The 17,968-nt window shown below is 37.4% G+C and overlaps 1 protein-coding gene across 1 annotated transcript in view; it reads left to right on the top strand.

Annotated features, from left to right (window-relative positions):
• Positions 1-8,628, top strand: part of LOC123748142 (sodium-coupled monocarboxylate transporter 1) — a 41,990-nt gene extending 33,362 nt beyond the window's left edge. Inside the window, exons 6-12 of the mRNA XM_045730370.2 lie at positions 361-501; positions 1,036-1,254; positions 1,449-1,567; positions 3,387-3,541; positions 3,791-4,002; positions 6,502-6,602; positions 8,336-8,628. Of these exons, the coding sequence (XP_045586326.2) occupies positions 361-501; positions 1,036-1,254; positions 1,449-1,567; positions 3,387-3,541; positions 3,791-4,002; positions 6,502-6,602; positions 8,336-8,526 (1,138 nt within the window). The 3' untranslated portion in view covers positions 8,527-8,628. The remainder of the gene's footprint in view (positions 1-360; positions 502-1,035; positions 1,255-1,448; positions 1,568-3,386; positions 3,542-3,790; positions 4,003-6,501; positions 6,603-8,335) is intronic.
• The last annotated feature ends 9,340 nt before the right edge of the window (positions 8,629-17,968 follow it).

The following is a 17,968-nucleotide window of genomic DNA, read 5'->3' as shown; positions in this document are numbered from 1 at the left end:
TTTTGATTTACACATTGTTCATACTTTGTTCATTATTCATTACTCAAACTTTGCTACATTACTCATTACTCAAACTTTTTTACATTCATTACTCAGACTTTATTATTCAAATTTTGTTCCATTACTCATTATTCAACCTTTTCTATAGTACTTAACACTCAAACTTTATTACTTTACTCATTACACAAACTTGTTACATTACTCATTTCTTAAACTTTGTAATGTTATTCAGTACTCAAACTATGTTACATTACTCACAATGTAGAGTATGATACATATCTCCACTGTACATAGCATACGATACACATCTGCAGTGTACATAGCATAAGGAGACATACACGACTCTCCTGTACTCGACAGCTTCGACACGAGCCCCTTCGTCAGACACACGGTGTGGTCGACGATGTCTCTAGGCTGTTTCATCATGATTTTCTTCACCGGCTTCCAGCAAACATCGTACCAGAGGTTCGCTTGCGTAAACACACTCCGGACAGCAAAGACGTAAGTCTCCTGTAACTGTGGCAGTATCTGGTAAAGTTGATTTAAAAATCAAAATATCACAAGTATTTCTGTACTCTAAGCATTTCACTTGTAAAAACACACTACCGTTATATACGGGTTAACAAGCGCAAGGGTCTAAAGCATTGTTTTTAAGTAACTGAAATATTATGTAAAATAATTAATATTGCTGTAATGCAGGCGATGAGTCACAATAACGTGGTTGAAGAATGTTTACCAGACCACACACTAGAAGGTGAAGGGACGACGACGTTTCGGTCCGTCCTGGACCATTCTCAAGTCGATTCTGAATGATTCTCAAGACAACTGACTTGAGAATGGTCCAGGATGGACCGAAACGTCGTCGTCCCTTCACCTTCTAGTGTGTGGTCTGGTCAACTTGCTATAATGGTTTATTTCAAAATAACCCTGAAAAAGTAATGTAAAAGATCTGATTCTTTCTCATTTGAGCTCAACACCGACAGCAACGAGGAATATGTAACTCCTGTAAGGTTAATGCTCCCATTGTCTCCCTAGACTGTGTGTCGTCTTCGTTGGGGGGCTTTACCTGCTGTGGTTGCTGTTCTTCTTCTGTGGTCTGGTGGCCTACGCCATTTACAAGGACTGCGACCCGTTCACCTCAGGAAGAATCAGCAAACAAGACCAGATCTTGCCCTTCCTCGTGATGGACAAGTTGAGTTATCTTCCAGGAGTCCCCGGGATCTTCGTGGCGGCTGTCTACGGGGCCGTCCTCAGGTCAGTCTTCGTCGTTCGCTTCAACGGGACTGAAGGGTGAATGCAAGCGTAAACGTATATATTCATGTGTCTACATACATATAAGTATGGCAAGGATCAGGTGGATGTGGTAGTGAATGTCTATTATGGTCAATACTTTCAACAAGTACATAAAATCATGTAATTTTTGTTTAAATATATTATTTTCCAAACAGTTCCTTCTCAAGTTACGGCAACTCAATGGCTTGTATGGTCTGGGAGGACTTTTTGAAGGACTTAAGTTGTTTCAAGAGTAAGAGTGAGAAAACGTCCACCAACGTAATGAAACTTCTCTGTACGTACTATGTATGTAGTACAGTATGTATGTACGTCCAATAACAGGTTCATTTTCTGAACGTAGTCATCCTTATTCATGATAACAACAGCATTGGACTTATCAGCGTTTATGATGTGTAGGGAGTTATCTTTTGTGATGGTTTTGAGCGCTTGAATAAACCTATCTGGACAATTAGGAACTGTACCCCTAAGTAAAGACCCGTACACCATACCTTTGCAAATATTAATGTCATCGTCTGAAATCTCACTATATTTAAAAACAAAAGATAACTCCCTACACATCACAAAGGCTGATGAGTCTAATGCTGTTGTCATCATGAATAATGATGACTACGTCCAAAAAATTAATCTGTTATTGGATGACAGGCACTTACTTACCTGTTAAGAGTAACCCTATTGAAAAAGTTATTGCACATTTTAACAAAACTCTAAAAACATTGCTCAAGAACGATAAGGACTTGATTCATATATTTTTAGGTCGTTCCCCTTTCCTACCATATCTATATGGTCTAATTAAAACACACAAACCCAATAATCCTGCAAGACCTATTATTAGTTCTGTTGGATCTGTGGCAGATAGACTTTCCAAATGGTTTGTCCAAGTCTTGTCCCGAGTAGTAGGTTCCATTTCCGACTCACACATAACCAACAACTTGGACTTGGTTAACAAGTTGTCTGGTTTGAAATTAAATTTTGATTTTAAGCCTGTGAGTTTTGATGTGACGGCTCTGTTTACTAGAGTTCTTGTTGATGACCTGAGGGAGTTGTTACGAAACCAACTCCTTAAATATAATTTAACTTTACCTACTAACACCATTGTTTGACTCATAAAATTGAGTATTAAAGATAAATATTTCAGTTTCAATGATTCATTTTCTAAACAAACATTTGGCAATGTTTAGGTATGTTGACGATATTTTGTGCCTTTGGCCGGTTAACCATGACCAAACCGATTTTCTCAATCAGCTTAACTCGCTGGTTCCGTCAATTAAAGTCATAATTGAAAACGAAGAGAATGGTGTTCTGCCTCTTTTAGACATCATGATTCATAGAATCGGTAGGAGTTTCAAATTCAATGTGTATCGGAAACCTACCAATGTGCGCTCGTATGTTCATTTTTACCCTAATCATCATGTTCAGATTAAGCAGGCAGTATTTTCTGGAATGTTTCTCATAGTGATGGTCAAGCGGATTAAGGCGTCCCTGTACATACCAGTTGCGTTGCTCCTGGCAGTATGGGTTCGAGTCACTTCTGGGGTGTGAGTTTTCAGTCGCATATAGTCCTGGGGACCATTCAGGCTTGTTTGCATATATATATATATATATATATATATATATATATATATATATATATATATATATATATATATATATATATGAATCACGGGAGTAGTCACAAATGATTGAATCTAAACTTTCTCTTAAACCTCGTTCACTTGCTGTGTTCAAATTGCTCCTCTCCAAATGCTTCACCAACGTACTACAACTCTTAAATAATTCCTCTATTAGGCCTAACTGTACTTGGGCAAGCAATGCCTGAGAATGGGCGGTTTCATTCATAAACAGGAGGGTTGCCGACTTGATTGTCGAGCACTTGGTCAATGTTTCGATACTGACCTGATCACCACTAAGCCTGTTCGCTCACAATTTGTAACCTTTCAAGAGATTTCGCTAAAAGATATTTTGTCAATGGTTCAATATGTTTTGAAGCAAACCCTGAGAAGTATTATTTGGATAATATTTGTGTCTAGTTATATCTATCAGTAATGTTGTAAATTATTACTATTTAAGTTTGAATTATAACAATTTTGCATCAGCTTTAGTTGCCGGAGTATTGGGTATCGGCGCGGGACTTCTGGCTGGGCAGCTTGGCAGCTTATTCCAACTTATCAATACCATCACTGGAGCTCTCTACGGGCCGCTGGCTGGAGTTTTCCTTGCAGGAATCTGTACACCTTGGGTAAACGCTAAGGTAAAGTATGATTTTCACACCAAGGTAAATGCAAAGTACCTTAAAAAAGCAAAGTGCATTGTAGAGTACCTTAAAAAAGTAAAGTGTAGTGTAGAGTTCCTTAAAAAAGCAAAGTGTATTGAAAAGTAGAGTACCTTAAATAATAAAATATTCTTCTTAAGTAAAATGTAGACTAATGTTTTTATGTAATGCTGCCACTAATGTGCTATTTTTTAATGAATGTACTTAATTTTCATATGAATACTGCAGGGAGCTGCAATGGGATGTATTGCGTCAATCATGTTCTGCACCTGGAGTGTGGTAGGGAGCTTCATATACGGCGGATCCCCGAAGGTTTCATTGCCACTGTCCACACAAGGTTGTCAAGAGAATGGGTGGTCCTTTGTCAACAACACATTCATCACCTTCAACAGCACTTCTTTGTTTGCTGACACAATGTACACGTCCACTCCGGATGACGGGTTAGTGCCACACACCTAGCCTCATGTACCCAAACCTAACCTCACCCAACCTAAAGAAATCGAACTTAACCCAACTTTATCCAAGTTAACCTAACCTAACCTACACCGACTAACCTTAACTAAACCTAACCTCGTTGGTAGAAAACGATATCTGTGTGAAACTTCTATGAACGATTTGTTAGAAAGAAATTAGTATCTTTACATTTATAAAAAAAATCAGTTATTATGCAGCAACTAAATTCGGTATATACGATTATTACAAGATAAAAATTAAATTTACTGGATAATTATCTGCAGCAGAAGTGAGTCTTTTCTTCGCTTGAAACTATAGTACTAAAATATTATTAAACATATTTGGCATTGTTAACCATTAATTTACATAATATTTTACTTACTAAATGACTATGTGTTGGTCGCCAGGCTGTTTCAATTACGATTTTTGTTATTAACACATATAGGTACATTTGCATTTGTGCAGCTGCCCTAGGCTATATGAAGGGGAGTACAGCGTGTCAAAAAACTAGCTACGTGATACGAGTTCCCAAAATGTATGGACTAAAAAACAAAAAAAGTGTTAAAAATATGTAGACTCTCAAACACAGGAGCGACGTGTTGCTAACTTCTGTGTAATATATAAAGTTCACAAAACGAAAATTCCACACACTTTAGCTTCTCTAAGACTCCCTCGAGAATATACCAGGAAACAAGAGGTATCACACGAGACTGTCCCTCGGAGGAAAGGAGCCTCAGTGACTGATAATATAACCTTATGTAGCATTTTTGTGAACGATGCATCATACACTAAGACTGGTCTGGGACCCTCCCGTGATGGAGAGTCTGGATGTATCTCACATTAGGTTACACTTGATTGTGCCAAGCTGACAATGACACTGTCATTTACCCGTAGTAAAATACATCTTTCCTTGATATTCTTTATTTTAATGAAATGAAATCGTACTACCTGAAACTATTAATACTACTACTACTACTAATAATAATAATAATAATAATAAACATAACGTGTGTAATTAATTGTATTGTTAATACTCTCATTATTATTATTATGACAATTATGTTGTTAGATTAAACATGATATTTTTATTTTTACTAATTATTATTATTATTATGAGGATATCAGTTAGATCCATGAGGAGGGTTCGAATCTCCTCCTTGGATACTCCGAAGCACTCGTCTTAAACCACTGGACCACGATACGCTATAAGTGATGTAACCTGGGATTCCAGTACATCTTCTTAGGGTCATTGATCAATTGATTTTCTCATTGATAAATCACGTTAATGTGATTCTTTTAGTTCATCTGAATTGTGAGTTGGGGCGTGGACTGCAATACTACCCCAAAGTGAACGAGGGTTGTGTGTGACGCCTTGATATGGTATCAGTTCTATGCCTTGGGACCCCTATAGGATTCAGTTGAATCCTCTAGGTTACATTACTTACAGCTTATAAGCTTTTTAAGACAAAAACTTAAGACAACATAGCTACTTATAGCTTAGACAAGAATCTGGAGCTGGAGTTAACGCAAGAAATTCTATTGGTAGTTGGAGACTCAAACGGGTGCTCAACTTTACCAACAGAGATGCAAGCCGTTCAAGAGGCTTTGGTACATACTCTTGTTCAACACCGACAACACTTGTTCATACATATAAATTTCAGAACAGCATTAAGCCTTGCAATTAGAACACTTGTGTGACAACATCCATCTGACCACAAATATTATAGCATAAATGCAGACATTTACACGCCAAGGCAGGCAATCACTTATCAAATGGGAGTCAAGTCATGTAGGAATACCAGGGAATGACATTGTAGAAGAAGATGGAAAACTTTTAAGACACAGAGAGGAAAAGTAGACATTTACATGCCGCAGTCTAACACAGCTTAAGACAATAATTAGTTATAAATCAATGCAGATGTAGTCATTATTATGCAGCAGCTGCAAATAACAGAATCCTGCAGGTTGGTACAAGAATTCAACCAAATATGAACCACATATTTGATGAAAGAGTTCAACTGAAAAACATAAGTGCACTTACACTGCATCAGGCTTAATCCCCACACGCATGGGGAAAAGGCTTACAGGTTCCAAAAAAGAAGATGAAATGTTAGTATTATGAAGAAATACCCGACAGACCACTGGAACATTATCTAACACAATGCAAAGTTACAAACCCAATAAGATTTAAATGGAGATTAAACCACAGAAATTGTTAAAACACATTGGACATAATCTTACTGAATCCAACATATGAGTCATAAAAATTCATCCACCGCCAAAATCAAGCAGAAATGAGTAACACCCAGCGGGCCAACAGAGGCTAGGGGCCCTCGCAGTAATATTTGTGGTTAAAAAATAAACTTGTCCCGAAGGATATTTACTATAGATATAAGGCTACTCATTTACAGTTTTTTATATGCGACAGAAGAAGGTAAGCTTCCACAGTTGCAGGAGTGACAGCTGTGTTTTGCTCTCTCTTTAAGATCTTCAGTGAAGACCATCTACGACATCTCGTATTGCTACACTGGAGTTATTGGGGTTCTTATGACGTTTATCCTCAGTAGCTTCTTCTCTCTCTGTACAGGTAAGGAAGATGTACACCTGTGTGAGTGTGTGTGTGTGTGTGTGTGTGTGTGTGTGTGTGTGTGTGTGTGTGTGTGTGTGTGTGTGTGTGTGTGTGTGTGTGTGTGTGGGTGTGAGTGGGTGTGTGTGTGTGTGTGTGTGTGTGTGTGTGTGTGTGTGTGTGTGTGTGTGTGTGTGTGTGTGTGTGTGTGTGTGTGTGTGTGTGTGTGTGTGTGTGTGTGTGTGAGTGTGTGTGTGTGTGTGTGTGTGTGTGTGTGTGTGTGTGTGTGTGTGTGTGTGTGTGTGTGTGGGTGTGTGTGTGTGTGTGTGTGTGTGTGTGTGTGTGTGTGTGTGTGTGTGTGTGTGTGTGTGTGTGTGTGTGTGTGTGTGTGTGTGTGTGTGTGTGTGTGTGTGTGTGTGTGTGTGTGTGTGTGTGTGTGCGTGTGTGTGTGCGTGTGTGTGTGCGTGTGTGTGTGTGTGAGTGTGTGTGTGTGTGTGTGTGTGTGTGTGTGTGTGTGTGTGTCTGTGTGTGTGTGTGTGTGTGTGTGTGTGTGTGTGTGTGTGTGTGTGTGTGTGTGTGTGTGTGTGTGTGTATGTGTGTGTGTGTGTGTGTATTCACCTAGTTAGGCTTGCGGAGGTTGAGCTCTGCTCTTTCGGCCTACCTCTTAACTGTCAATCAACCTTTACTACTATTTTTTTCCCCACGCACACACACCCAGGAAGCAGCCCATAGCAGCTGTCTAACTCCCAGGTACCTATTTACCGCTAGGTAACAGGGAGCATCACGGTGAAGGAAACTCTGCCCATTTGTTTTTCCGCCGGCTGCAGGGATAGAACCCCGGTCCCGAGGTACACGAGTCTAGAGCGCTGTCTACTCAGCCACCAAATAGCGTCGTGTGTGTACTCACCTAGTTGTACTCACCTAGTTGTTCTTGCGGGGGTTGAGCTTTGGCTCTTTGATCCCGCCTTTCAACCGTCAATCAACTGATGTACAGATTCCTGAGCCTACTGGGCTCTGTCATATCTACATTTGAAACTGTGTATGGAGTCAGCCTCCACCACATCACTTCCTAGTGCATTCCATTTACTAACTACTCTGACACTGAAAACGTTCTTTCGAATGTCTCTGTGGCTCATTTGGGTACTCAACTTCCACCTGTGTCCCCTTTTGCGTGTACCATCCATGTTAAATATTCCATCCTTGTCTACCCTGTCAATTCCCCTGAGAATTTTGTATGTGGTGATCATGTCTCCCTTTGCTTTTCTGCCTACCAGCGACGTGAGGTGCAGTTCACGTAATCTGTCCTCATAACTCATGCCTCTTAGTTCAGGGACTAGCCTAGTGGCAAACCTCTGAACATTTTGCAGCTTCATCTTGTGCTTGACTAGGTACGGGCTCCATGCTGGGGCTGCATACTCCAGGATTGGTCTTTCATATGTGGTATGGAAGGTTCTGAAAGATTCCTTACACAGGTTTCCTTACACAAGTTTGTGTGTGTGTGTGTGTGTGTGTGTGTGTGTGTGTGTGTGTGTGTGTGTGTGTGTGTGTGTTTGTGAGAGATAAGCAGATATTTAAATAAAATTAATATTCATTATAATAATCCCCTCGGAGCCCCCCCCCCTCTATTTTTTTCACCGATTCGGCTTTTTTATATGAATGAGAAAATTGTTTATTTACAACAAGGAAAGGATGAATGGACGCTGCCATATAGTATGTGTAAGGGAAAAGTAAACATTGCACTCACGTGTTCTCAGGTCCGCTCAGCCCCAGCAGTCTGGCCGAAGGGGTAGTGAACCCTACCTGTGGGCGACTGCACAAGTGGTTGTGGCAGGTCTTCAGGGGCCCAGAGACGCCCTCCAGCCATTGCTATGATCTCAAGGATGAATCGAATCACCAGCAACAGATCGTAAGGGGAAAAGTCGAAGATATAACTGGCGCTATTTAGCAGGAAGTAGAATTACTCCTCTGGTTAATATAATTATATGTTTTACGTTTAGTTCCTTTTGCTGTTATTTTTTTATATTTTGAAATCAAGACATCTTTAAAAGGTTATAGTTTTATTTCATCATATTTTATTGTGGCATTATTGATAAATATTAACTATTGTTTTTGTATCGTGTCGTGTATTTTACTCATTCATGACATGAGGAAGACCACCAATAGGCAGCCTCCTTGTTGTTGGTTTAGATTCAGCTACTCAGAACAAAAGTTCCAAGTAGCACGGGCTATGGTGAGCCCGTAGTGAACTAACCTGGCACAGGAGCGGGGCTGTGGGCAGACTCCTTCGTCTCATGTTTGAAATAAGGAAAACCAATAATAATATCCCTCATAACGAAAAGTTACCAAAAATTCACACATAAAAGTACTCAAAACTTCTTAAAATTCGTCAATATAAAGAAATATGACATATATACCTACTATAATATTGTTAATGATTGCAAGACTTGAATAATTATGATTTAATTTAGCAATATTATAATTTATAACAAAATATGATCCAAAATATATTTTAACACTCAAAACTACTCATATTCCATATTATGAAAATAACAAATCAGTATGAAATTTTCTTACTATAATGTTGGAATAAATGAATAAAGTGAATAAACATCTTGTTACTAGAAAAGATGCTCAATCTTTGACGAAATATGTTTTAAAAAAATAGAATCGTACAATTATTCATATCTTCGAAACTTGAACGGTCTCCATATATCACTTTATATGGGCTTAGAGGCAAACAAAATTCCTGCCATAAACTTTGAAATAAATGTTGCCGTTTAAAACATTTGTAATTAACATTAACAAAGCCAATAGTTAAACAAAAATACATTTATCATTGTAGTATCATGACTACTTTCATTATAATTGTTCAAAATCCTTTTCCAATACAATTCAAATAGTTATCCAATTCTTTGTTTACTCTGGGAGCGTTCAATGTTTACTCTGTGAGCCCTCATTGTTTACCCATTGTTTACTATGCGAACTTTCATTGTTTATTATTCTAGCTTTCACTCTTTAATCCGGGGGGCCTTCATTGCTTAGCCTGGGAGCCTTCACTGTTTACCATTGGAGCCTTCATTGTTTACCATGGGAGCCTTCACTGCTTACCCTGAGAGCCTTCACTGTTTACTCTGGGAGTTTTCATTGTTTATTCTGGTAGGTTTCACTGTTGCCTTAGGAGCCTGCATGGTTTACCCTGGGAGCCTTCATCGTTCCAAATGGTAGTCTTCACTGTTTACTCTGGAAGCCTTCGTTGTTTACTATTGAAGCCCCTTCAATCTCCTTCACTCTTTAAGTTCCCTTTTACTTGATCAATGCCACTTTGCTTGTTCACTCTGGGAGCGCCCCCTTCATTGTTCACTCTTGGCACCTAACACTCGTTGTTCACGCTAGGAGCGCCCCCTTCCTGATCACTCTAGGAACCTCCCTATACTTGTAAACTCTAGAAGCCACGCATCATCGATGACTGAATAGAGGCCACCCATTTCTATGTCGCCCTTTTTTAGAAGAGATTGGTCCTCATAGAGGCTCTCTTACGGACGTTTCCGACCAAGTGTTGAAAATTTCTGTCAAAAATGCCGGTGAAATGGCCGGTGCAAGCATGAACACTGGAAGCGTGCGTGCTTAGAGGGGAACCAAGGCGAACGAGAAAATAAAACAAAACAAAAAACTTCGATAGAAAAAAAATGTCTTTTGGAAAAAGCAGCGGTCATTGAAACTTGGAGAGTCGCAGGTGGGGAAACTGAAGGTGGTTCACAAGTGGCGTTACACTGTGTGTGTGAAGGCGAGGGGAAGTGCTACCATGAGAGGAGAGTGAGCCTATTGGAGGAGTGTGTCACCGGTAGAGGAGAGAGCCTCCGGTGAAGGAGACAATCACCGGTGGAGAACAGAGGCCAAGAGACAATCACCGGTGGAGAACAGAGGCCAAGAGTGAAGAACACAGCCACCAGAGAAAGGAAGGAAGAGCAACCAAAGAAGAACAAACACGGGAAAGGTTATATCCAGTGAGGTGTTTCCTTTGCACAAATAGAGCAGTCTGGACGCTCGTTCCACCCAGGATGCACACAATTATGGTGACCATTTTTGACAAAACAAATTTGTCAGCAAAACTATCACTGCAATAATGCAAACATTTTGTAATTGGACGGCAAATAACTCAAAATTATATTCAATAAATTTCAATCACTTACAGGCTGGGATTAATTAAGCATACACTTACGAAACCTATACATCTTTCAACAACTTTTGGCAATGTGTTTACATTTATAAAACAGTTTATGAGCATCCAAAACTCACAATCCAAGGTTATTGTTATTATTGATAACCTCCGTGATGATTCTCTGCTCATCAACTGTTGAATAACTGTAAACACAGCTGCTATGATTGATGAAAGATGTACAGGTTTCGTAAATGTAAGCAAGTGCTTGAGGAGTCATGACCCAGAACTGTTACAAGTAACTCTACAAATCTGACGCATTTGCAAAACTGAGGCAAATTATACTAATAGTTTATTTAATAGTTACTTGATTATTAACAATGTTAAAAACAATACTACTATAATATACAAAAAAATATATACACCCCGAAGTGTAGTCCAGTGTATATACAGAAAGTGATACATAAAAGATACAAAAAGATACATACAGATCAGTGTACATACAGAAAGTTAACCTTATTACTGGAGAAGTGTAAAGTATACTTATTATCTAGTCACTGAGCTATTGTGGTGACATTATTTCTATCGAGGTTGATAGAATCTAATCACAACAACAATTAAAAAAAAGTATATACAACTCTTGTTATTAACAACTACTACCAATACTTCTAACAATAATTCTCTTACTTCTTTAAACAATACTATTACTAATAAACAATTAATAACCCTTTCCCACCCCACACACACACTCAAAATAATAGTATCGTAAATTGTAATGTTCTTTGTCAAGCTAAGTGCTACCAAGCTTGACCTATTAGGCCGTTCGGTGAGTCTAATCACAGTCAACCAGTTGAGGAAATTCAACCCAAGTCGTCGCTGAAGGAAATTGACGAAGCGAACCTTCAATGAGGTATAGTTAAACTAGGTTTTTTCCTATAGGATAGTTTAATTTGCAGCCTGCCTAACTTCGCAGCAACCAGGACGTCCAGATGATTGTCATTTGGACGTCACTGTCTGGGGAAAGTAACTCTCCATGGGAAGTAACTATAAAAATAAAAACTGTTTTTTTTTAGGGAGGGGGGAGAAAAATTAAAGGATTTTTTTATGCCATATACACTATTATATAATACAAAGTTAATTCTCTGAGACGTTCTGTCTTGTGAGCTGGCGAATAGGAATCACTGGAACGATGATAATTCTTCTACTCAAGACATTCATCGCAAGTAACTCCTTCATCTTGACTATATTAAGAAACCAGCTCCTTGGTTAAAAATGACGCTCCTGTGAAGAGTTTACATTAAGATATATTTACACGATGAGAAGTATTTTCCCTGCCAGTTGTTTTAGAGGAAGTATTGTATTCTCAATAAGCGGTGGTAGAGGTAATATTATGTTCTCTGACCGCAGTGTTTTAGGTAATACTATTTTCCATGACATCTGGTTCTGAGGAAATATTATATTCCCCCAACTGCTGTGTTTGATGAAACATTATAATATACCCCCTGCCTTCTGTGTCTGAAGTAATATTATGTTCCTTAAATGCCATGTTTGACGTAATATTATATTTCCTACCATCTGTGTTTGAAGAAATATTATATTATATTATATTATATATATATATATATATATATATATATATATATATATATATATATATATATATATATATATATATATATATATATATATATATATACGTGTGTGTGTGTGTGTGTGTGTGTGTGTGTGTGTGTGTGTGTGTGTGTGTGTGTGTGTGTGTGTGTGTGTGTGTGTGTGTGTGTGTGTGTGTGTGTGTGTGTGTGTAAATCACGAAAATAAACACGTGATTAAAAATGTGACAGTGTCAGACCACGGAGGAAAATTGAAACAGGAATTTCCTTAAGTACTTTCGTATATTAATACATCTTCAGAAAATATATATATATATATATATATATATATATATATATATATATATATATATATATATATATATATATATATATATATATATATATATATATATATATATATATATATATATATATATACCCTCCACGCTGTATATAAGATAATATTTTTTCACTAAAATATAATAATGCATCAGTAGTATTCAGGCAGCTCAAGGTACTGTGTAGCAATTAAGACATATTTTTACTAGCTGAATTTTAAGGACTTTTTTTTAACGCTGTCTTGGCTTCAATTATTCTCATCCAGTAACAAATTCAGTGAATTCAAATTTCTCTTACAAAAACATTATGCTAATAAAACACAAAGAAGATTGCAAAGATCTATAACCATGAGGAAGATTGAAAAAATCAGATTCAGATTCAGATTCTGGACTCCGGCTTTTCAAGTATTTCCCATTTAATACAAGAACCATACTCATTATTTCCGTATTATATTTGCTTTTATAAATTGTAGATTGATGCAACCCCCCAAATATTGTTTGCCTCTCTTGATTCATTCCAGCCTTGGTACTCTACATCAGAACTTTCTGACGTCTAAAGTTCATCTGAGTGATTATTTTCTGTGTTCGCTCGTTCAGTTGGTGTAGCAAGTATTACATAAGGGAGTTCGAAATATAATCTTTTGAAGAACCGAGGCTCAGAGGCGTCATGATGCAGACATATAAAATACTTAGTTCATTTTTTTTGCCTATGTGACGTCGGTTACGTCAACATCTGTAAGTATTTCGTATGTATGCATCAGGTCCCTCTAGAGTTTCCGTTCTTCAACTAATATCTTACTATCATAAGTAGTATAAATTAGTGGGTTTGCCATGATTCTTCGTAATACCTAAGTATTACAAGCAGTAAAGCATTAATTAAGGCAAAGATTAAAGCAAAGATATGCATTGGCAACGTGCATCAGTATATTTGACGAGTATAATAAACGGCCGATCTTCTGGCCCTCAGACAACTAGGCATTTTGCTGTACACACACTTTAAGCATTATAATTTAGATACTATCTATCACAACGTTAAAATCACAGTGTTCTAATGACCTTTAAAGAACCCCATTGTTGACGCTACCTACAGCTAATGGACATAGGTTTTAACAGCTCAGCTGGGATGTCGGCTACGAGTGCTTCTGGCTAGGTTAAGTCACTTCAGATCTTACTCTTATTGAATACTGAAAATGGGTTTGAGTTACTGTGTTGCATACACAACTTAAAGATTGAAAGAAAACGGTGTTTGAAGAAATATTACTTTCCCTGCCTACTGAGTTCTTAGTAATATTATGTCCCTTGCCTGCTGTGTTCCTGGTAATATTATGTCCCTTGCCTGTTGTGTTCCTGGTAATATTATGTCCCTTGCCTGCTGTGTTCCTGGTAATATTATGTCCCTTGCCTGCTGTGTTCCTGGTAATATTATGTCCCTTGCCTGCTGTGTTCCTGGTAATATTATGTCCCTTGCCTGCTGTGTTCCTGGTAATATTATGTCCCTTGCCTGCTGTGTTCCTGGTAATATTATGTCACTTGCCTGCTGTGTTCCTGGTAATATTATGTCCCTTGCCTGTTGTGTTCCTGGTAATATTATGTCACTTGCCTGCTGTGTTCCTGGTAATATTATGTCCCTTGCCTGTTGTGTTCCTGGTAATATAATGTTCCTTGCCTGCTCAAGTATGTTTATTGAGATAAGCAATAAATACATCTCAAAGGGATAGAGTAGCTTAGGCTATTTCTACCCCCTTTTGAAATGATAAAGCTACCCATTTCATTATGTATGAGGTAAAAATTTTTTTATTGGAGTTAAAATTAACGTAGATATATGACCGAACCTAACCAACCCTACCTAACCTAACCTAACCTATCTTTAATGGTTAGGTTAGGTTAGGTAGCCTAAAAAGTTAGGTTAGGTTAGGTTAGGTAGGTTAGGTTGCCGAAAAACAAATATTTCATGAAAACTTGGCTTATTAGGCAAATCGGGCCTTGCATAGTAGGCTGAGAAGTGCGTTCTGGCTACTGGGTACGACATATATATATATATATATATATATATATATATATATATATATATATATATATGTATATATATATATATATATATATATATATATATATATATATATATATATATATATATATATATGACCGAAAAAGTAAGATTAATAATTCTAACACGAATTTTCTCAATCTTTCGTACATTTCTTTTCACTGTTGGAGGTAAATCAAAAATCAATTCTCCAAAATTCATTTTTATTTCTAGTCTGACGCGACACGAGCGCGTTTCGTAAAACTTATTACATTTTCAAAGACTTTAGTTTACAAATACACAACTGAATAGAACTTACGCATCTCCGATTTTATATCTACATTTTAGTGAGGTGGATGGGGTGAGGTCGCATTAATAGGGTATTAATTTCATCAACACAAGACAGAACAAGAGGTGGCATTAATAGGGTATTAATTTCATCAACACAAGACAGAACACGAAACAATGGGTATTGAATAGAAGTGTTTGTAGAAAGCCTATTGGTCCATATTTCTTGATGCTTCTATATTGGAGCGGAGTCTTGAGGTGGGTAGAATATAGTTGTGCATTAATTGGCTGTTGATTGCTGGTGTTGACTTCTTGATGTGTAGTGCCTCGCAAACGTCAAGCCGCTTGCTATCGCTGTATTTATCGATGATTTCTGTGTTGTTTACTAGGATTTCTCTGGCTATGGTTTGGTTGTGGGAAGAGATTATATGTTCCTTAATGGAGCCCTGTTGCTTATGCACCGTTAAACGCCTAGAAAGAGATGTTGTTGTCTTGCCTATATACTGTTTTTTTAGGAGCTTACAGTCCCCAAGAGGGCATTTTAAGGCATAGAAGACGTTAGTCTCTTTTAAAGCGTTCTGTTTTGTGTCTGGAGAGTTTCTCATGAGTAGGGTGGCCGTTTTTCTGGTTTTATAGTAAATCGTCAGTTGTATCCTCTGATTTTTGTCTGTAGGGATAACGTTTCTATTAACAATATCTTTCAGGACCCTTTCCTCCGTTTTATGAGCTGTGGAAAAGAAGTTCCTGTAAAATAGTCTAATAGGGGGTATAGGTGTTGTGTTAGTTGTCTCTTCAGAGGTTCCATGGCGTTTCACTTTCCTTCTTATGATGTCTTCGACGAAACCATTGGAGAAGCCGTTGTTGACTAGGACCTGCCTTACCCTACAGAGTTCTTCGTCGACTTGCTTCCATTCTGAGCTGTGGCTGAGAGCACGGTCGACATATGCGTTAACAACACTCCTCTTGTACCTGTCTGGGCAGTCGCTGTTGGCATTTAGGCACATTCCTATGTTCGTTTCCTTAGTGTAGACTATCTTCACTAAGGAAACTATCTACATATTTATATATATATATATATATATATATATATATATATATATATATATATATATATATATATATATATATGTCGTACCTAGTAGCCAAAACGCACTTCTCGGCCTACTATGCAAGGGCCGATTTGCCTAATAAGCCAAGTTTTCATGAATTAATTGTTTTTTGACTACCTAACCTACCTAACCTAACCTAACCTAACTTTTTCGGCTACCTAACCTATCCTAACCTATAAAGATAGGTTAGGTTAGGTTAGGTAGGGTTGGTTAGGTTCGGTCATATATCTACGTTAATTTTAACTCCAAAAAAAAAAATTGACCTCATACATAATGAAATGGGTAGCTTTATCATTTCATAAGAAAAAAATTAGAAAAAATATATTAATTCAGGAAAACTTGGCTTATTAGGCAAATCGGGCCTTGCATAGTAGGCCGAGAAGTGCGTTCTGGCTACTAGGTACGATATATATATATATATATATGTCGTACCTAGTAGCCAGAACGCACTTCTCAGCCTACTATTCAAGGCCCGATTTGCCTAATAAGGCAAGTTTTCATGAATTAATTGTTTTTCGACTACCTAACCTACCTAACCTAACCTAACCTAACTTTTTTGGCTACCTAACCTAACCTAACCTATGAAGATAGGTTAGGTTAGGTTAGGTAGGGTTGGTTAGGTTCGGTCATATATCTACGTTAATTTTAACTCCAATAAAAAAAAATTGACCTCATACATAATGAAATGGGTAGCTTTATCATTTCATAAGAAAAAAATTTGATAAAATATATTAATTCAGGAAAACTTGGCTTATTAGGCAAATCGGGCCTTGAATAGTAGGCCGAGAAGTGCGTTCTGGCTACTAGGTACGACATATATATATATATATATATATATATATATATATATATATATATATATATATATATATATATGTCGTACCTAGTAGCCAGAACTCACTTTTTGGCCTACTATTCAAGGCTCGATTTGCCTAATAAGCCAAGTTTTCCTGAATTAATATATTTTTTCTAATTTTTTTCTTATGAAATGATAAAGCTACCCATTTCATTATGTATAAGGTCATTTTTTTTTATTGGAGTTAAAATTAACGTAGATATATGACCGAACCTAACCAACCCTACCTAACCTAACCTAACCTATCTTTATAGGTTAGGTTTGGTTAGGTAGCCGAAAAAGTTAGGTTAGGTTAGGTTAGGTAGGTTAGGTAGTCGAAAAACAATTAATTCATGAAAACTTGGCATATTAGGCAAATCGGGCCTTGCATAGTTGGCCGAGAAGTGCGTTCTGGCTACTAGGTACGACATATATATATATATATATATATATATATATATATATATATATATATATGTCGTACCTAGTAGCCAGAACGCACTTCTCTGCCTACAATGCAAGGCCCAATTTGCCTAATAAGCCAAGTTTTCCTGAATTAATATATTTTCTCTAATTTTTATCTTCTGAAATGATAAAGCTACCCATTTCATTACCTATGAGGTCATTTTTTTTATTGGAGTTAAAATTAACGTAGATATATGACCGAACATAACCAACCCTACCTAACCTATCTTTATAGGTTAGGTTAGGTTAGGTAGCCGAAAAAGTTTGGTTAAGTTAGGTTAGGTAGGTTAGGTAGTCGAAAAAACATTAATTCATGAAAACTTGGGTTATTAGGCAAATCGGGCCTTGCATAGTAGGCTGAGAAGTGCGTTCTGGCTACTAGGTACGACTAGGTATATATATATATATATATATATATATATATATATATATATGTCGTACCTAGTAGCCAGAACTCACTTCTCAGCCTACTATACAAGGCCCGATTTGCCTAATAAGCCAAGTTTTCATGAATTAATGTTTTTTCGTCTACCTAACCTACCTAACCTAACCTAACCTAGCTTTTTTTGGCTACCTAA

This window comes from Procambarus clarkii, chromosome 1 (assembly GCF_040958095.1).
Source record: "Procambarus clarkii isolate CNS0578487 chromosome 1, FALCON_Pclarkii_2.0, whole genome shotgun sequence".
Taxonomy (NCBI): domain Eukaryota; kingdom Metazoa; phylum Arthropoda; class Malacostraca; order Decapoda; family Cambaridae; genus Procambarus; species Procambarus clarkii.
This window is presented reverse-complemented; position numbering and strand designations above follow the sequence as displayed.